Here is a 21,820-nt window from a genome sequence, read left to right as displayed (position 1 = left end):
CTTCATCTGCAGTCTGTCTTTTAGTTATCACAGCCACTCAGTGTAGCAGGGGTACTATTGTTTTTCCCATATACATAGGAAGAAATTGCGTTATAGAGAGGCTAAGAAATATGTTCAAGATTGCCTGGGTAGAAGCGGTGAAGGTGAGACTCAAACCTAGTAAGTCTCACTCCTAAGCCCTTGATGATTTTAATATCTGTATCCCTTTGACCATGATTGAATTAGTTAGACTTTTGTCCATGGCACTTAAAGAAGTAGAGCCCCGGCCTCGACAGTGCGGCTCAGTTGTTTGGGCATCATCCCGCAAAGCAAAAGGTCGCAGGTTCGATCCCTGGTCAGGGCACATGCCTAGGTTGTGGGTTCAATCCCCGGTTGGGGCATGTCTGAGAGGTAACCAATTGATGTTTCTCTCTCACATCAATATTTTCTCTCTCTTTCTTTCTCTCTGTTCCTCTCTCTCTAAATCCACTAAACATATCCTTGGGTGAGGATTTTAAGCATTATCAAAGAGGTAGATATGATAACTGCGTAAGTATAAGCCATACAGTCAGCACACCCCACTGGAGAACCACAATTTTGTTGGTGGACACAAGTAGGTCATGTAGTTCAGCCACTAGTGTCACAGGACCTCTGACGGGAACGTCCACATGTCTGTCATGTAGCTCTCTGCCAGCGTCCAGAGTACACAGCACTCTGCATGCATTATTTCGTCAGATGGTAGTGAAGAGTCCATAAGACAGTGGGCAGGTTATTTGTATCTCCGTTCCAGGGACCTGGGCTTTGCTGGCCTAAACTCAGAAGATGGCTTGGCTGCTAGCTTGGCTGCGCTCTTTCTGTATAACCTTAAGCAAAGTGCCGAAAGTTTTGACATCAGTTTTCATGTGGTAAAAATGAGTGTGGGCTCTAAATCGCCCCAATTTGGCCAGATGCAAAATGGGAAACCAGTCTAATGATAACCATTTAAAATATCAAAGCAGTAATCCAATATCACAGTATCAAAAATAGGGCACCAGGCTCAGAAGGTTTTACAGACAAGTCTTAGCAAGGAGCAGTGCTGTAGACGGAATGTTTGTGTCTACATTCCTCCCGCACCATTCATATGTGGAAATCTAATCCCCATTGTGTTGGTATTTGGAGCCCTCATGAATGGCGTTAGGGATTTTATAAAAGAGACCCTATAGCATGTCCTCACCCTTCTACTGTGTGAAGACACAACAAGAGGACACCTGCCTAGGGACCAGGCAGTTGGCCCTCAACCAGACACTGACTCTGCCAGTGCTCCAATCTTGGATTTTCCAGCCTCTAGACTGTGAGAAATCCATGTCTGTTATTTATAAGCCCCCCAGTCTAAGTAAGGCATTCTGTTAGAGCAGCCTGAACCAAGGTACACAGGTAAACCCAACCTTACTCAAATTGTTACAAAACATAGAAAAAGAAGGGTGGCTTGGAAACTTCTTTAATGATAACAAGTGAATGGGATAGAAAATGAGTAGAATAAGAAAGGGAATAATCTTATAATTATATATCTTTATAAATCCCAGAGAAAGCACTCAGTAAGTGTGGCCCACCATTGCTATCATTAGCTGTAGCAGCATCGCACAGACCAAGGTGTGACTCCCAATTCCTCCTGAAACAAGTTGCTAACCCTCTGAGACTCAGGTCTCCTTGTCTGTAATGTGGTAGGTGACATATAATGCTGCTTAATTCAGAACACTGTTGTGCAAATTAAATGAGAGAATGTGAGTGAATAATCCTTTTATGTTGCTTGTGAGTCAGGATAATATAAAATGATCTTTATACTTTTTGGAGAAGAAAAATGAGAAATACACACACACACACACACACACACACACACACACACACAATTAGGTAGACCAGAGGTTCCAGGTGAAAAGGTGTCCCTCTAGGTCCCACGTGAAAATGTATATGTGTGTGTGTGTGTGTGTGTATTCAACTATATCAAAATGAAACATTTTTGTTTTTCTATTTAACAATACTATAATTATCATTAAAGACAGGCCAGAGCCTGGAGACAGTATTTGCCATATATATAACAGGTAATTACTACCCACGGTGTATAGGAACTCCCCACAGTTCAATAAGAACAACAATAACAAGGCAGCCCAGCATAAGAATGGGAGAAGCGCGCACACAGGCAATGTACAGAATTGGAACTTTTGGAACTTGAATCACTAATAAATGTATGAAGAAATACACACTAGTTATGTCATCAGTAAGCACATAAGCACGTAGTAAAATGAGAGACTTCTTTTTATTGGTCAGATTGACAAAGATTTTCAAATTGGATAATAGCTAATACTGAGAAGGTTATAAGAAAATGGAATCTAATCACTGCTAACAATTTCATTGGTTGCAGTCATCTTGGGGGGAAGTTTTGCTGTTTTGTAATTAAATTACAAGTGAGCCCAATTTGAAGTCGAGAAATACTACTTCTAGTTATACAACTAAGGAGAACTCTTGTGTGTGTACCCAGGGGAAATGCACACATTTGCCCATTTTGCACGGAAATAACCTATTCACTAAGGAGGAATGGATTCATAAAATCTTCCACAAAATTTGAAAGGACTAATCTTTAAGAATACATATCAACATGATTAATTTCAACAACATAGTGCAGAGGGATAAATGCAAGTTAGGTAGAAAAAAAATAAGATAAAACTAGAAGCCGACTTCCCACCCTGAAGAATGCTGTAGAATGGTAAAGAGCATGCTGCTCTGCGTGCGTGTCTCACCGATGCCTCCCAGTTGGGTAGAGCAGAGGTTCCGGGCGAAAAGGTGTCCCCTGGGAGCACTGCTTCCCTGGCAGTGGTAACTGTCCTTTGGCAAAGCCAAAGAGCTGTTGAGTTTTGCCACCCTTTCTCTCTGCCTAGGAACAAGGTGCAGTATTTGTGGAAAAGCTGCTTAAATAACTCCCCCAACAGGCAATGCTATTACAAACAAAAGAACAAACAACAAGCCCACTTAATTTAAAAAAAAAAAAAAAAAACCAAAACCCATAAAATCGATGGTGATTTTCTAACAATTGATTACAGATTTTAAAATCTGGCTACTCTGTCACATTCACTCACTTAATGTCTCTCAATTTGCAAATATTTTACCACTACAATGAGATTGGTAGGATTAGTGGGGTGTGTTTTTAGATAATAGTGAACTTTGACATCAGCTTGTCAGGAGTATGGTAATCCACTTCCTGATCCCTGAGCAACTCCCCTTCCAAGTGCAGCCTCGGAGGCTCTGCATAATCAACAGGGACGGCTGCGGATCTGTCAAGAGTTGTCTTCAACTTGAACTCAGCATATTTATTAAGTTGTAATTTAGGGTATTCACAGAACTTTCCTATCCTTAGTCTTGAACCATTGGGAGAGAAAATTGGATTTAATTTCCTAAAGAGGAGCTATTTGAGTGAGGGGATATATTACCAAACAAGTAATTTATTATTTCTTTGTAATTTAATTTTGGTATTATTTCAAACTTACAGAAAAGCTGTAAGAAATAGTGTAAAAAATCCCTTATACTCTTTCCCCAGATTCACCAATGGTTAACATTTCACCCCATCTGCTTTGTCATTTTTTTTTTCCTGAACTTTGAGATCAAGTTGGAGGCATCATACCATTTTACCCTCGGTATTTTAGTGTTTCTTTCTATGAACAAAGATATTGTCCCACATAGTCTCAGTGCAGTTATGAAAGTGAGGACGTCTAACTTTCATAACATGATCCAATGCTAAAACCCTCATGCATTTGCAAATTTTGCCAGTTGTTACAACAAAGTCCTTTATAGTTAATTCTCTCTACCCACCCATCTCCATCTCCCCTAACCAACACCCCCCCCCATCCATTCTCCAGGGCAGGACCCTACAGGACATGTCATCGACATGTCTCTTTGGTTTCCTGCAATTCACAGCAATTTCTCAGCTTTCTTTGTCTCTCATTAAACAAGTAATGTAAATGCATGGTTCTCACCTGCATGGACTGTGACTTTGCCAGAGGAGGAGAAAAAGAGCCTCTTCCAGCAGATTCTGGGTCCAGATAATACACCTCACCTCTCAGCCCCACATTCATTTCGCTGGGCACCCAGTCAGGTACACTCCCTGGGGCTTCTCTTCCCACCAGGTGTCTGTGACCAGTCTCATCAACTTAAAGCAATTGAAACCCTTCCGGATTCTGCGAGCACTGAGGCCCCTGCGCGCACTGTCCCAGTTTGAAGGAATGAAGGTATGTTCTTCAGGTGGATGGGAGCAACATTCTTCAGCTGGCAGGGAGAGGTGGAGCTTTCCTCCCTGGGCTGGGTGGGCTTCCCTTAAATTGCCAAGCTTTTCCTGGATTCCTTCCTAGCCAGCCCACTGCTTAGAATTCAAGAAATGGAGAAAAGCGTAAGATAAAGTCTCCATCCTAAAAGAGCTTCTATGACAGCAACCTGGGCTATGGCTTCCCTTTGATCCTAATGCAGGTGTCCCATGGGTCTTCAACACCATCATCAGAAGACACTTCTCAAGTGATCCTCAGTGGGAACAGAGAGGACCTGTGGAGCTGAGAGCAGGGCTTGTCCTGGGTGGGGGGGGGGGCGGAAAGAAGGAGCTCTAAGAGACACAGCCCCACACATCAGGCCTCTCTGGGACAATCAAGAGCTTGATGAGTCTCTCACAACTGTTATGTTCTCCATCTGTTTTGTTTCCTGAAGGTGGTGGTTAACGCTCTCATAGGTGCCATACCTGCCATTCTGAATGTTTTGCTTGTCTGCCTCATTTTCTGGCTCATATTTTGTATCCTGGGAGTGAACTTGCTTTCTGGGAAATTTGAACGATGCTTTAATAAAACAGATAACATGTCCCTATTAATAAGTCAGAAGGATATAATTTATGTAAACCAAAGTCAATGTAAAAGTAGACATCTCACCTGGACCAACCTGAAAGTCAACTTTGACAATGTGGGAATGGCTTACCTCGCCCTGCTGCAAGTGGTAAGTGCTGTCAGCATGTTTTTCACTCTTAGAAGAATCATAAATTATTTCTCAACTAAGGAAAGCACAGTGACTCCCTTGAGATAATGGAATCAAATCCCAAATCTTCATGCGGAAGACAGTGCCCTCTGGACTTGCCTTCCTCTAAGCATCTCCAACTTTATTGTCTACTGAGCCTCAGCCTTCAAGTGATGCCCCCATAAGGGTCTGCCCATCTTACCCTGCCGTGTATGATGCCTAGTTCTTCAGAGCTCCAATCAGAGAGGAGAGGAGCCTCAGAGGCCAAACCGCACCATTAGTAACAGTACCCCGTTGAAGTCAGCCCCAGGTCAAACCCCAGTTGCCAGGTCTGGCACAGAGAATGCAGACAGAAGTGGCATCAGGAAAGAGCCTCCAGTAGGCTCTTTCCAGCAGTTGGTTCACAGTTTCTCTGGCAATTTTTAACGCAGAGATTTCTTTTTGTTTTTAAACTTTTTATTTTGTGCAATTTCAAAAGAAAAATAATTCAAGACACTCATCCTTAAATTCCCTTCTACTGTTCTTTTATCTGGGCATTCTGTCCTGGAAGGGCAGGACATCATCTTACATACCTCTTCCTACTGGCCTGACTTGCTCTTGCACCTGCCTGCTGGTGCCAAGTCTATAATCGTGTTCATGTTCATCTACTTTTTGTTGCAGGCAACATTTAAGGGCTGGACAGATATTATGCACGCAGCTGTCGATGTGGGAAAGGTGAGCTTGTGTTCCGCCATGCTCTAGAGTGCTAGGGTCAAATCAAGGATGTTTTGACTACATCCTAGCATAGTGCGAAGTCCAGTCCCCTTTCTCCATAGTGGCCAAGGAGAAACCACTCACATAGAAGAGGGAGCCAGAGACAACAACAGAACCAAAGGATGCCTTGACTTTTTTCTCTCACCTTTTCTCCACATGGGTGGGTAGACAGAAGCCATTTTTCAAAGGGCACTTGCCCTTGACCATGGGAAAACCTTAGAATTGGCTTCAGGCTTCCCGGAAACTAAATGGGTTTCTGGCAATTATCAACTGTTGAATTCTAGTTAAATAAAAAGTGATTGTGGATTCCCAAAGTTAGAAGAATACTCAGTGATGTAGTTTATTGCCATTTCCCAATGGGAAGATTGAGTAATAGACAGGAAGAGTGTTACCCAAAGCCATGCTGTGAGCAAATCGTTGAATCAGGAGTGGAATCAGCATTGTTTACTTTTTCCTGTCATCACACTTGTATGTGTTGCTCTGTTGGAGAGTCCTCAGAGTTGATGTCCTGCACATGGTAGGTATTTGATACATGTGAGCTGGTGGTAGCGGGAACGCTGCTACGAATAGTGTTATAGGAGTAGTAGAGGCAATTTATAACGAAGGAAATATTTTAAAATACTAATGCACTCATTTTTAAAATCTGAATATATGACCTTCACCCTGTTTTACCTTGAGCATCCCTCTGCCTTGAAGCGGAGCTGGGGGATGGGGGGGAAATCTTAGGCCCGATGCAGGATAGAAGAGGCTTGTGGTTTGCATATGTGGGTGGGAGTGTGTGGAGGGGGCACCTGTCCTGATGCTGGTCTTGGCACATTGTAGCTGGTGTATGCTGGCTTCTAGTATAATGGCCCTTGTCTGTGTAGTCACAGAGCATACTGCTGGTCTCAAATATTGAAGTTGTAAGTGGTTAAACCATGGACATTTCTCCTCCCTCAACTTCTTCTGGACTCAGACACTGACCCACTGCCATATTCTACACGTGGTCTTCTGGCCCAGCGATCTACTCCATTCCTTGCTATGAAGCCTACCATGGCAAGCCAATGGCTATCAACCCCGTGTCCAAAGCACAGGAGAATTGAAAAAAGATTGAGAGAAATAAAAAAGATTCTTTATGCTGGGGGAGCTTGGTTATAGTCCATTTGTGTCCATTCTGGAGCTTGATCATTCATTTATCCATTCATTCATTCATTCACATAAGGAATGCTACCTGTCACAAGGTATGCTAGGCACCAGGAATTCAAGAGTGACAGACACAAGCATAAAGTAAATACAGTGTGGGCCCTGTATGAAGGATGTAATTGTTCAACGAGAGCTGGTAGTCAGTCACCTCTTCATAAGGTAACTGTGCCCCTCCCCAGGCTTCCTCCCTTTGTATGGTACCCCGGGCTAGGGGAAACTGAGGGGCCCCCTGCAGGCGTCATGGCAGCTTGGAGGCTGAGGGTTAGTACTGCTGCTGAGAAAGACCTGGTCTCCTAGATAAGGCAGCTAATATGGCTTATACTTCTGTCCAGTAATTGTTTTCTTCTCTCATTTAAAAAATTCCTAGGAAGGCGAACAGCCAGGGTTCGAGAAGAACATACTCATGTACCTATACTTTGTAGTCTTTATCATCTTTGGCTCATTCTTCACTCTGAATCTCTTTATTGGCATTATAATTGATAACTTCAACCAACAGCAGAAAAAGATAAGTATCGGGGTTGTCCTGATTCGGTGTGTTACTCTCTCCTCCAAAGCCCTTGAGTGAAACATAATTCTGGTCTAGATTGTTGTGCAAAGTAGCCTTTATCATCAGCATGGGAACAAAGAGGGAGCCACCTGGAGAAGATTCTTTTTTCTATTTATTACTTTTTTATTGTTTATTCTATTACAGTTGTTTTATTTTTTTCCCTTTTGCCCCCTTCCACCCAGGCCACCGCTCTCACCTACAGTTAATCCCCTCTCTGTTGTCCATGTCCATGAGTCATTCATACATGTTCTTTGACTAGTCCCTCCCGCCTTCCCTCCTGCCCTCCTACTTGAAGATGTAGCTTAAAAGGGACTAAAAATAGCTGTGTTTTACTAAACCATTGTTTTTTCTCTCCATTCTACCCTTCAACTCGTAGGATATTGTTGAACCCTAGTAAAAAAGCAATTACCAGGATTAGTATTTATGACATTACAGTCATATTTTAACAAACTTTCAAGTGTAACTGTTATCCAGGATAAAAAGAATAAATTTTCCTCTTCAGTAAACTTGTGTCCTGGCTCCCAACACTCAACTCTCAGCAGATTTATTGAAATAACTTAGAAAGAAGATAGTTCGGGAAGACACAGATATTTTTGGGGGTGATTTTCCCCCATGTATTGTAATAAACAGATTTATCCCCTGATTTTGTCATTCATAGGTCATGTAGAAAATAAAGGAATATAAAAAGAAAATTTAAATCACCCATAAGGTGACCACCAAATGATAACTATTTTGGATTAAGGCTCATCATTTTGGCACAAACCCTTCTAGTTACTTAAATATGTAGTCCTTTTACACAGTTGAGATTGCACAATATTTTTAATTTTATAGCTTCTCCTCCTTCCCATCAGTTATGAGCCTGTGTCATGAAATCATCTTTGTTGTAAGAATTTTCAGGGCTGAAGTACATCCCATATTATGGATAGATCATAATTTATCCTAATCATTCTCCCTCCCCCCCCTTTTTTTTTGGATGTTTAGGTCATTTCTAGATTTCTTGTTCTTCTAAAACTACTACAAACATGCTTGAACTTCTCTCTGTGTATCTCTGATTATGTCCTTAAGGTGTTAAAGATGTCGTCAAACAACCTTTCAGAAATAGTGCGGGGCAACCTTTTTGTAAGATATGAAAATGCCTCTTTGTTCTTTTTTCATCATTCTGATTTTTATAATTTTTTCTAGCTTATGGGTAACAGTGTTATCTCATTATTTTATATTCATTTATTTGGTCATTTGTGAGGTTATCCAGGGTTTCACAGGAAGGTGGCCATAGGTATTTCTCTCCAAAGAATTATGTTTTAGCCCTTATCTCTTTTTAAAATTGAGATTGTCATCTTTTCTTATGTTTTTATATAGTAAGTCCAGTTTGTGACTTGCTTCTTGTATTTTTGTAGTGACGTTTTTAACTTACAGACCTTTAGCATTTTCATGGAGTCAAACTCCCAGTCTTGACCTTTTTGACTCTCATGCATTTATGAATTCTAAAACCAGGTAAGTAAGTATTCACCTTTGGTTTTCCAATTTTTTATAGTTTTGTTTTTTTTTTTAGTTTTCTGTTGAACTCTTTTAACCCATCTGAATGTATCTTGAAACTGACGAACCCTCCTAGTATCTACAGGGCGAACCACTCGCTGTCCTTCCGCGACTACATCACTGCCATTACAGTCACGCCCCGTTACACCTTGGCTTCAGAACTTGTCAAACCCCGTACTCATCGCATTTTGACAAGAAAAAAGGTTTCAGCCCTTGGTGCTTGCTTGAGATGGGACTCACTGCACTTGCTAGAACTTGTATGAGTCACGCCGCCACCCTGCCAGAGAAAACACTAGGTGTCGGTTTTGGCACTCATCACGAGTTCCGAAAGGAAATAATGACAAGTAACGAGGTACCAGTGTACGCAGGAGTGTGCCGTGTGCAGTCACCTCTGTAATATGCAGCTTGATTGCAATCAATACCTGCAATTCGGATGTCTGGCCTTGGGATTTGAGATGTCAGCTGACATTTAAAATCACTGTTTTGATCAGTCCATAGCAATTTTGTTTTGTCTTACTTTTTACTACAGAAAATTTTAAACATGCAAAAGAGTATATACTAAAACGAACCCAAAATACCCATCACCCATCACAACATTTATTGATTTAAGAACATCCTTATGCTATCTATGACTTCACCCAATCCTGCCACCAGATTTTTAAAAATAGAACAAATCAAACAATCTAACAACAGCCAGAGGGGAGAGGGGAAGGGACAGTGGGGAGAAGGGTTTTCAGGAACTACTATAAAGGACATATGGACAAAACCAAGGGGGAGGGTGGGAGCAGGGGAGGGAGGGAGGTTTGGCTGGGGTGGGGTAGAAGGGTGTGGAGAAATGCAGACAACTGTAATTGAATGACAATAAAATAATTTTAGAAAAATAAATAAAAATAAAAATAGAACAAATCACAGACATCATATCATTGTGTCTACCAGGCATCCTGAAACAACCTAGTTAACTTCCAGGGCTCTATTTTTTTTTTTTTCAATTTTTTTTTTGTTTACTGTGGCACAATACACTTAACACCAAATTTACCACCTTAGTGTCCAGCCCAGGGGTATTCAGTACATTCACGATGTGCAGCCAGCACCACCATCCGTCTCTGTAGCTCTTTTCGCCTTGTAAGACTGCAGCGCTACATGCACTAAACAATAACTCCCGTTCTCCCTCCCCCCACTCCTTGGCAACCACCCTTCTACTGTCTGTCGCTATGAATTTGACTACTCTAAGTGTCTCATCTAAGTGGAATCATACAGTATTTGTCTTTTGTGACTGGCTTATTTCATTTGGCATAATGTCCTCCAGTTCATTTTCTTTGATTGTCTTATTTGTTCATTTGTTGCTTTCTGTTGTATATTCACATATGGTTCTTGACTTTTTCCATCTGACTCATTTCTCTTAGAATGATATTCTCAAGATCCATCCATCTTGTCACAAATGGCTGTATTTCATCTTTTTGTATGGCTGGGTAGTAATCCATTATATATGTGTGTAATATCTTTATCCGATCATCCACTGAAAGAGTATACACTGGTGCAGCCACTATGGAAACAGTATGGAGGCTCCTCACAACTTTCAGAACAGAGCTACCATATGACCCAGCAGTCCCTCTTCTGAGTATCTATCAGATAATTTGAAAATGTTTATTCCTAGAGAGGTGTGCACCCCTATGTTCACTGCAGCACTATTCACAGTGGCCAAGACATGGGAACAACCTCGGTGTCCTTCAACGATGCGCTAAATTTTTATGAAGTCCAGTTTGTCTATTTTTTCTTCTGCCTTTGGTGTCATACCCAAGAAATTATTGCCAAATCCAATGTCATGAAGCTTTTATCTTGTTTTTTTTTTCTTAGAGTTTTGTTGCTTTTGATTTTATATTTATGTCTTTGATCCATTTTGATATATGGAGTTAGGTAAGGATTTGCCTTTATTCTTTTACATGTGAGTATCCAGTTTTCCCAGCACTAGATTTCCCAGTCTTTGAAAAGACTGTCCTAGGCTGTATGTTTTGGCCCATACTGGTGGTGTAAATTCAAACCCCACACCCTCATCCAGGCAGGCCTGGATTCACAAATCATCAGGAAAGACTGTGTTTTTACCCATAGAACAGACTGAGATGGTTTCCTAGTTGTCTTTCGTTGCCACCAAATTCTGTTTTCTTCACCTTTTCGTAGGCAGCACTTGGAGAGTCCCAGATTCATGCAGGGACCTTGGCATAAGCACCCTGCCTTTTCTTCCCAAGACCATTTGTAGTTATTAAAGCCCAAGATTCTAGTTCTTACAAAGATTAGCAAATGCTCTTGTACAGACTGTGGCTTTAGAATTAATTTACTGCTCTGTCTTCCTGATCTCTCTTGATGTTCAGACCCCGCGAGATGTTCCTTACTGTTGTGCAAGTTCAGCTAGACACTTTAAAGGAATTCCGTTCTGTTCTCTCCAGGATTTCTAGATATTGTGCTTCCCCCCAAATTCCAGTAATGAAAATCCTAGTTCATTTTTCTATTCTTTCTTGCTCAGTAGTGAAAACATTTAAAGCTATTTTTTTGAGAATGGCTCTGGACAGATTCTGTGAAATTTTAGTAGTGACCTACATGCTCATTTACTTAAAAGAATTTTAATTGGGACTTCGTGGGATTTTTTCTTTACATTTTTAAATAGTTTTGTTGCATTGTGGTTTGATTTATGCAACCTGAAATATATCCAGTTTTGTAAAGATTCTGTAGGTGTTTGCAAAGAATTTGTAATCTTTGTTTATATTCTAAAAGTGAAGTATAACGGATAGCAGTAAACTTGCTCCCTTATTCCTCAACTTAAATCCTGTTCTCTTTCAGCCCTCCCCTAGGGCCCAGCCTCTTTTGCCTGCCATTGGAATTTTAGGAATTATTGGTAGAAGTACAATATAACTTTAAATCTATTTCTGGCAATTCAGAACTTGTTTTAAAAAAATCTGTTAATAATTGGCTTTCCTCTTCTTCATATACTTAGGTGGCCAAGACATTTTTTTGACAGATGAACAGAAGAAATACTACAATGCAATGAAAAAACTAGGATCCAAAAAACCTCAAAAGCCTATTCCAAGGCCTCTGGTGAGAACAACTGACTTTAAGTATATAGATCCATTACGTGGTTATGAGGAACTCAGATGTCTACACTACTGCTCTTCTTTAATTTTTAAAATTTACAGACATTATCTAAGAACTCAATGAAGACCCAGGTGTACTGATCTATGGCTCAAGTCCTTAGGAAAATTAGACTCTCGTATTCAATAGTAAGAGTCTGAGCAAAACTTTAATGTGCTTTTCAGTGAGCACACAGTAGGTGCTTAGTATATACTCATTGCAATGACAGGAACTTGGCAGACTGTTTTCATCCTGACCAGTTTAAAATGTATTTATATTATCATTTGTCAACGTTTTCTGCTGCGAAGATGAGGTCATGCATACTCACCTCCACTTCATACGTGTTTATGATAAACTTACTTAAAAAAAAAGACTTTATTTATTTATTTTTAAAAGTAGGAGAAGGTCGAGGGAGAAAGAAAGGGAGAGAAACATCAATGTGTGGTTGCCTCTTGTGCACCCCCTACTGGGGACCTGGCCCGCAACCCAGGCATGTGCCCTGACTGGGAAGTGAACTGGAGACTCTTTGGTTTGTAGGCCGGCACTCAATCCACTAAGCTGACCAGCCAGGGCTGATAAACTTCCTATGTCGGGCACTGGCACACTTTTTCTGTAAAAGGCCAGGCAGTAAGTATTGCAGGCCACACGGTCTCCACTGCTGCTACCGCTCCACTCGGCCTTGCAGCACAGAGCAGCCACGCACGGTAGAGAACGAACGTGCACGGCTGTGCGCCAGTGCAGCCCGATGGAAAGACCCGAGAGTTTAGATTTCATACACTTTCCGTATGTCAAAGCTTTATTCTTCTTTTGGGTTTTTTCCCAAACATTTGAAAATGTAAAACCCATTCTGAGCCCCCGGGCTCTACAAAAATGGGTGGTAGGCCAGATTTGGCCTCCGGGCTGTAGTTTGCTGACCCTGCTTTCTGTGAACCCTGCTTTCCCAGGTGTGAGAGGGCTGTTCTGTGCTTACAGCCTAATTGGAGAGCTGGGGTTCCAGAGCATTAGATTATAAAGTAATAAAATAAGCACTGTTGGTAGCTCTGACAAGTGAGTTGGAAAACTTTCTAGGTGGCAGGGTTGGGGCGGGGGTGTCCCTGATGGCTGAAAAGCCTGGGAAAGCAGTGTGGAAGGGGGGCTTGAAAACTGAAGCATGTGGAGGATTTTGAAATTTTCATTTGAACTAAGACCCGAAATTACCAAAAGCGTGTTAAATGTACTGCTATTCCCAGCACTCAGAATAGAGCCTGGCATCTCTGTTTGTTGGCTGAATGAGAGAATGTTTTAGGGCATTTGCAGAGTCCATCCCATGAGGACGAAGTGTTTGTGTTACACTAAAAAGGTCTGTAAATCTCAGGGGCAAGTGTCTAGGGTTTGTACAGTAAAGGATTTTGACTACGGAGTTAATGATAAAATTATATTTGGGGATGTTTAATCTGTCAATAGTGGGTGGCACTTCAATTTATTTAAGTCAAATCTAGTTTGTAAGTACCAATCACTTTTTAGGACTAATTTCACTTTGAAATTCTTATCCGAACTTATACCAACACAAAAGACAAAGAGAATTTTTATTTGCATGTGTATGCTCTGCCGCCACTAACTCAACACCAGTTGATCCCAGATTTGGAATTAACTCAGACTCATAGGACACAATATGTCTCCCCACATTTAGCAGTTTATTTCATGAAGGATGTGAACCCAGCAGTGCATCACACAGCCAAACAGAAGTTTCAGTGGCACGGATGCAGCTTCTAGGCCTCTCCACTGCACTGGGCATGTGAGGCTGCAAAAGATGAACTCAGAGTGGATGTGGACTACTTTACAGGGGGAAAGCAGCCACCCTCCATTCTTTAACTGTCTTTTATAGTATGTTTGTCATGTGGCTCATCTGGGAGTAGGTGCCAGGCCACAGCCCTCCCTGCATAGCTGTAGGTCACCAGTCAAGGCTTCACAGTGAGTGATTCCCAAGGACAGCCAAGGACAATCTCACCAATGAGCACTGCATATTTATCTTAATTTCTGCATCCCGGAGAGCAGGGTTGCGTGAGATAAATCTAGTACATCCCAGATGTCCCTGAACTGGATCTAAGACTTAGCATCAGCTGTTAGCCCTTTGCTCTCAACTTTACCTTGCCACACAATCGTTTTTAATCTCGAAAATCTAAATATTGTCTTCTGACCTTTGGAACATATGAATAGCAACTGCATAGGGGTGGGGGGTGAACACGACTGTTTGCACCTGGGTCGTGATGGATTTCATTTCCAGCAGTAGAGCAAGGGAATCATTTCTGGTTCTTCCAGAAGCAACCTCCACATGGTGGCTTTGCTATGGAGTTTGAAAGCCATACAAAGAATGATTTTTGACTCTCTACCACTTCAGGTAACTTTAAATCTACTCCATTGATCCAAATATTAGGGTTCAACTGTAAGGCCAATGCCTTCCCTCACTCATGTTTATTCTCACTCCTCATTCTGCATCCCTGGGGAGCACCCTTAAAAGTATTATTTCTCCAGCTCCTATCTGACTTCCTGGATGCATTCTCACATAGGAAGTGCACTTGACTTTCAAGTTTCTTCTCCAGACTCCTTGATAAAAAGCTTTAGGGTTCCCGGTGCAAAGTTTGAAAGACACCAACTTAAACGTAGTATCCCTCCAATGCCATCCCTACCCTCCTCCTCCTTATTGTCTTCACCCTTCCTGCTAATATCATTCCCTCTCTTGGTTTTAATTCAATCAACATTAATACCCATAAACTTCGCATCTGCATCCCACCACTCTACCTGAGCTCCAAACCCCTACCTCTACTAGCTCGTGGCCCTCGGATGCCCACTGGGGCTTCAAACTCAACGTGCTCAAAACATACCACCCCCTTCCAGAATTCCTTATCCTCTGTTCTGTGGCTGGTTAAACGGCTCCAGCAACCAGAAAGGATAGTTTCAGCTATCCTTCAAACTTTCTCAGGCTCCATTAGGTCTTCAACCAAAATGCTTCTATCTTTCTCCACTGTTACCACCACACACCAGCAGCATCTTTTGCCTGGATTACCATAACAGATGCCCGGGGTTCTAAAGATGAATTCTTAGGTGTCTATGAGATCTCTAGATAGAGTGTCTGTATACTTTGATTAAATGATTATAATATAATAAATATAATATAATATATATAATATAAACAATATATTGTGAAACAACCAAGGCATAGCCAAAAATGACATATCAGTGTCTTGAGTTTGTGTTTAAGAACAATTTTTCCACTAAGTAAAAAACAAAGTGGTGCTTCATAGTAGTTGGATTAAAGAAAATAGTGGAATAATTAGTCATTCCACTGCACATGGCAGATTAGGGTGCAGGCTTGAGTTTATACAGAGCAGTTAGCACGAGCTCATTTTGTGAGCGTGTGGCTTTCTGTGTACAAACCAATATGCAAGTTCACCATCAGTAATAACATGAAATCATCAGCTTTTCTCTTTCCTTTTTTAGTAATCATTGGATCAGAATCCCATTTATCTAGCCTTATGTCCAAGTAAGCAAGAATTAGAAAATTGTTTTAGTTTAAGGTTTGATTATTCTGAACTGACAAATGGAGACTTGGAGATGATAATTCCATTTTGTCCAACATAATTATGTGAGTAGGTATTCTCTGCATTAATATCATTGAAGTTCATAACACAGAAACAGATAAAACATAGAGACCAAAGTTTATCTTTTTATTGTTAAATCCAACACGAGCTGTTTTATTTTAGCAAAACATCATCCATCACATCAGTTATATTGTTACTATGAATTTCTTATCTGAACTTTTTGTTTTAAAATAAAATTAAAGCTATAAGCCTACCACTTAAAAAACAGTTATTTAATTAAATTTAAATGAAAATAGGTGTACAAGAATTTTTTGCCCTTTATAAAGAGCCTGTGCATTTTTTCAAAAACACTGCTTTCATTGTAGGGGAATAAATTCTGTTTTATGTGTGCTTTTTTTTTAAATGTGATTTCATCCTTAAAACTCAAAGTGATTTGTGATTCCCTTTCTTTTTTTTCTCTCAGAACAAATGCCAGGGTCTCGTGTTTGACCTGGTCACAAGCCAGGTCTTCGACGTCATCATCATCATCCTCATTCTCCTCAACATGGTTAGCATGATGGCTGAAACGTACGAGCAGCCTGACGCGGAGAAATTGACTAAGCAGCCTGACAGGAAGAAAGTCATCCTCGAGTATCTCAACCTAGCCTTCGTGGCCATCTTTACCATTGAGTGTCTCATCAAAATCTTTGCTTTGAGGCAATACTACTTCTCCAACGGCTGGAATTTATTCGATTGCGTGATCGTGGTTCTTTCTGTTGTGAGTAAGTAAAACGATGAGCCAGAGGGGTTTTAATCTGAGAGCCAGAAGTAAACTTGTAAATCTTATTATCCACAAAGCAATAAATTAGGCTTAATGTGGTTTCTGAAAACATAGGTGTGCTCATGCCGTTCTTTCCTGGGAAGTTGCTAGGAGACACAGAGTAATTTCCATCCCTTTACTGTCTACACAATCGAAGTGGAGAGTTGAATAATAGTATGGGTCATTTATTCAATGGAGATAGACAAAATTACGGTGACTTAAAAATTTCTATGGGGATACCTGATCTCTCCAGGTAATTGATTTGAAGTTCTGCCTTTCCTATGCAACTGTAAGCCCTGATGAACATTTTATAATTTTAAGGATTTGACATTTAGTTTCCATGTTTTTCGTTAGTTCAAAATCCATGTGGATGTCAGATCACAATTATTATGCCCTTGTGACATTGTCAGGCCTTCCCTCACCCCCCATATGAGACCTCTATAACCCATCCTGGATTGGGGTTCCAGAAGGCCGAGCAGTACTTTCTCTACTCCGTATCCCGTGCTAACTTAAACCAGGGTGCGAACTGTGCTTGTCTCAGCTGCTTGGACCCCACTCCCCAGCCAGCCCCGCTCTACCGTCAGTGTAGAATTTCCCTAACCATGGGCAGGATTAACTATCAGGCTTGTGAAAGAAGAACGGAGGGGGCGGGGAAAGAGGGTTATTGCCATATTCTTTATTCTTCATGGCTAAACCATTGTGTGTACTGTTTTTTTGAAGTCTTCTTTTAACTAAACCAATAATTTGACTTTTTATAATTGTGTAAAACTGCCCAGGGGCCCCTCTAGTAGTTCAAAAAGCAGTGAAGAGGCTTTCTTCAGGTGGAAGCTTTGTGCTAGTTCAGAAAGGATGCCTTAAACAGATATGTTGGATCAAAATATTTTGGTTCCTATCACTACAGCAGCAATGAAGTTTTTCAGGGAGCATGAAGATGGCACAGTTCAGAGGCTGTTCTGGTTTCTAGGCCAGGAAGTTTATGTAGATAAAGTTTACGTAGATCCTTCCATGTGCTTCCAGTTAAACAGACCTTTACTCTTTATCAGTCAATTCAAATTCTGGTGAAACTGACAGGAGCAACTGAGCTAGAGAATGGGGGCAGCCCTCTGAGAGCTTATAGAGGCTCCTCCAGTGTGCAGAGAGCAGCTCATTCATTCCACTGTTCATTGCACTCCATCTAGGCAGTGCCAGGCATTGTACAGTCGGGGGAGCTATCTCTGACTTCTGTCCTTTGAACACATGTTAGGCAGTCGCAGTCACACTGCATAGCACTGGATAGCATTTTGCTCCAGTGGCTGAGCGAATATGCACATTGAGCCAAATCCTGCTCACCGATGTGTTCGGCATTTTACATGCCTTTGCCAGCAGGTCTGCCGTTCGACACTTAGCGCCTGCACTTTCCCAAGCTCTTTCCTAAGCTTTTAGAGAAATATAAAATGAGTGAGTCAAAGTGACTCTCTGTCTAGGAGTTAACAATCCAGTTGAGGTATTAAGACATACTCGACTTAAAAATTTTTTTTAATTTTTATTTATTGATTTTAGAAAGAGAGGAAGGAGGAGAGAGAAAAGACAGACAGACAGACAGAGATTTTTTATTTCACTCATTTATGCCTTCATTTGTTGCTCCCTGTATGTGCCCTGCAAACCTGCAGCCTCGGTGTATCGGGACGGTGCTCTGACTACCTGTGCTACCTGTCCAGTGCTAGACTTACTCACTTAGAAAGTCAGGAAAAGATAGGAAAGTCCATTGAACACCGAATTACATGGTACACAGACGAGCTGAGCTCAGCGATGGGAGAGATTACTGTGGACTTGATTACTCAAAGAACTATTCGTGGAGGAGGTTGGCCTTAAAGAATGACGTCCTCCAGTTGTTGCTGAATTGGGACTTAATCAATTCCACATGTCACCAGGGTTGGCTGCCCAATTAACATGTGAATTAAACTTCTTTGGCACAATTGGGCAGTCACTGAAGTGTGCCGTCAGTTAATTCTCTTTAGTCGTTAGGTGATGGCAGATAGTGTTGGCTGCCCGTCACTCTTAAAGACCTTAGAGCAGCGGTCCCCAACCTTTTTGGCACCCAGGACAGGTTTTGTGAAAGACAGTTTTTCCATGGACTGGGGTTGGGGGTGGAGACAGGGTAAGCAGCTTAGGCTGTAATTCGAGCCAGTCCAGGGATGGGGAGGAGGGAGTTTGGGGACCCCTGCCTTAGAGGACTGCCAGAGCAAGGCCATGTCTACCCAAGGCAAGCTTGTTACAACCTTTCTATATTATTAATATTTGGGCCAAAATGTGATTTGTTTTAAATCTTTGTTTCACTTGCCTGCAGAGTGGGCAATGAGAGAACAGGGTGACAGTTTAGGCCAGATATTAGGCAGTTTGCAGAAACCTCTGTTTGAGATGCCATTTCTGGGGTGTCTACAACAACAGAGAAAGTATCTCCAGTTTAGTTCCCTTAAACTTTTTGACTTTGCACTTCAGGAGTCCTTGGAATTAACATGTTAGCAAATATGAGAGATCCATGGAAGCCGTAGCCCAGACACGAGCATCCTAACACCACCATCTTCCTCCAGCCTTGGCCTCACCCGAGGCAGGCTGTGTTCAAATTCCTGTATACAAATGAGAACCTGTCCCTTTGAGGAACTTTAAGGTTAGGGGTTCCACAATTTCCACTGACAGCTCAGGCTCAAGCCAACCTTCGTTTTAAGAAATTTCCCTTTGCACTCTAATCTAAGATGCTCCATCTGTAGTTCATCTGTTTTATCTTCCATACCTTCAATAAATGTGGAACACTCGTATATTGTTACCCCATGCATGACTTTAAATGCCCAGCATAGGTAATGTGCTTCAAGTGCATGAGGTAACTCACAAAATAGCCTTTCACAAGCTGCGTTTTCTTTTTCTTTCCTTGGGTCTTTACTATTTTAGATACCTTATCCCATCTAAAACTGTATGGCCCTTGGAAATTATTTCCCAAGTTAATGCACAAATAGGTATTTGCCCTTACATGGGTAAAGAAAATTCTTAATTTTGTGCATAAAGTAAAAGGTATTGATAAAAGTTGGTCCCACTAAGATTCTGAGGCTAGAGAGCCAGCCTGGGTCTGAGCCCGGTGTGCCTGCTGGAAATTCATTGTCTCTTCTCCTGCTCCTAAGGTGCAATGATTTCTGCCATAGAACACCAGAAGAACATTCCTTTCCCTCCGACACTCTTCCGAATCGTTCGCTTGGCTCGGATCGGCAGAATCCTGAGGCTTGTTCGGGCAGCACGAGGAATCAGGACTCTTCTTTTTGCTTTGATGATGTCCCTTCCCTCTTTGTTCAACATCGGTCTTCTACTCTTTCTGGTTATGTTTATTTATGCCATTTTCGGTATGAACTTATTTTGCAAAGTAAAGCCAAGCGCTGGAATTGATGACATATTCAACTTTGAGACTTTTGTAGGCAGCCTGCTCTGTCTCTTCCAGATAACCACCTCTGCAGGCTGGGATGCCCTCCTCCACCCCATGCTGCAATCGGAAGATTCGTGTAAGTCTGACAAAAAGAACTGTTACCTCTCTACCATAGCCATAACCTACTTTGTCAGCTACATCATCATCTCCTTTCTCATTGTGGTCAACATGTATATTGCTGTGATTTTAGAAAACTTCAATATAGCCACCGAAGAAAGTGAGGACCCTTTGGGTGAAGATGACTTTGAAATGTTCTATGAAGTCTGGGAAAAGTTCGACCCGGGAGCAACACAGTTTATCGAATATTCTGTCCTTTCGGACTTTGCCGATGCCCTTCCCGAGCCTTTGCGGGTGGCAAAGCCGAATAAGTGTCAATTTCTAGTAATGGACTTGCCCATGGTGAGCGGGGATCGCCTTCACTGTCTGGATATTCTCTTCGCTTTCACCACTAGGGTGCTCGGTGACTCCAACGGGCTGGACAGCATGAAAGCAATGATGGAGGAGAAGTTCATGGAAGCCAACCCCTTCAAGAAGTTATACGAACCCATAGTCACCACCACCAAAAGGAAGGAAGAGGAGCGGTGCGCTGCTGTTATTCAAAAGGCCTTTCGGAAGTACATGGTGAAGGCAAGCAAGTGCTCCTCGGCCGGCAGGCCTCGCGCACCACTCCAGACCCTCCGCACAGGGGACTTGTCGGGCTGCGGGGTGGCTGAGGGCAAGGTCCACTATGACTGAGTCCCTCACTGTCACCCGCACCTCACAGCCTCGCCTCCAGCCTCTGAGCTCCAGGGACACACAGCACGGTGTGTGAACGAACAGTGGACTCACTGAATTAGCCATTCCGTTTGGGTTGGTTTTTTTTTCTGGCTAAAAGAAGTGATGTTTCGAGGTTCACTTCAAATGGTTTTTACAGTGCCATATGACAAGGCTGCCTGGCTGTGCCCACTGGTACTGGTTTAATAAGAAAGCAGATGCTAGGAAGGGCTGTAGAGGAACACTAACGTTAGGGTTGGAACAGTTCAAATTATTTCAAAACAGAATAAGAACCAAAAAAACACTTTAAAATTTTAAATTGTTTTTCCATATGTTTTGAGGTACATTATCCAGTACCTTGGTTTAGTGTTCCCCCCCGCCAGTGTGTGGGTTATCACACACAGCTCTTTTGCGTGCTAAGTAAAAACTCAAACCCTGCCAGTAAATAAATAGCTCATTGCAGATATTTTTGCCAACATTAAGTATTTGGGATTTATTTCAAACCTGAAAGCATGATCTTGACTTGGCAGTTACCACCCTATCTTTCACCAGCTACAATCTCTGTTACGTATATTTGGATAAATAAATAAATAAGGAAATAAATTAAAAAATGAGGCTTTGATTTTGCATTTTGTTCAGATAGTACACCAAGAAGCCTCTTGCTCCGAGGTTGGGTACAGAGTGGGTTAAGTGTGGTGCTTTGCTTGGAATTAAAGGTGGAAGCAGGGGTGCACTGATCAGTGTTTACAGGTGGCTCTTCAGAAACGAGAGAGAGAGAGAGAGAGAGAGAGAGAGAGAGAGAGAGAGAGAGCGAGCGCCGGGATTTGTAGCATTTACTGGTCGATGTCGTGAATCTTCCATCACGGCTGATTTCAAGCTACCAACATGATGTTTCTGAACACGGAGTTGGGAAGAAAGGTTCGCCATCAGGTTTTGTGGGCTGGCTCGAGCTAGCTCCAGCCCACCACTGGCCAGAACCAATAAGAAAGTCTCACCTGGCTCTGGTTAAAAATCTGTGGTGGGCACCTTCAATGGAGAGAGCACCCTCTTAGCAGTGCCTGCAGCCAGGGCGGGGGCACCGCAGGACATAGTGTGACCGGGGCATCTCA

General features: G+C 42.0%; 1 protein-coding gene across 1 annotated transcript in view; it reads left to right on the top strand.

Moving 5' to 3' along the window:
* Positions 1-21,284, top strand: part of SCN11A (sodium voltage-gated channel alpha subunit 11) — a 75,291-nt gene extending 54,007 nt beyond the window's left edge. The window contains exons 22-28 of the mRNA XM_045200083.3: positions 4,134-4,235; positions 4,702-4,980; positions 5,659-5,712; positions 7,301-7,438; positions 11,996-12,100; positions 16,175-16,472; positions 19,663-21,284. Coding sequence (XP_045056018.2) covers positions 4,134-4,235; positions 4,702-4,980; positions 5,659-5,712; positions 7,301-7,438; positions 11,996-12,100; positions 16,175-16,472; positions 19,663-20,693 — 2,007 coding nt within the window. The 3' untranslated portion in view covers positions 20,694-21,284. The remainder of the gene's footprint in view (positions 1-4,133; positions 4,236-4,701; positions 4,981-5,658; positions 5,713-7,300; positions 7,439-11,995; positions 12,101-16,174; positions 16,473-19,662) is intronic.
* Positions 21,285-21,820: the final 536 nt, after the last annotated feature.

The sequence above is a fragment of the Desmodus rotundus genome, chromosome 8 (assembly GCF_022682495.2).
Source record: "Desmodus rotundus isolate HL8 chromosome 8, HLdesRot8A.1, whole genome shotgun sequence".
NCBI classification, from domain to species: Eukaryota; Metazoa; Chordata; class Mammalia; order Chiroptera; family Phyllostomidae; genus Desmodus; species Desmodus rotundus.
This window is presented reverse-complemented; position numbering and strand designations above follow the sequence as displayed.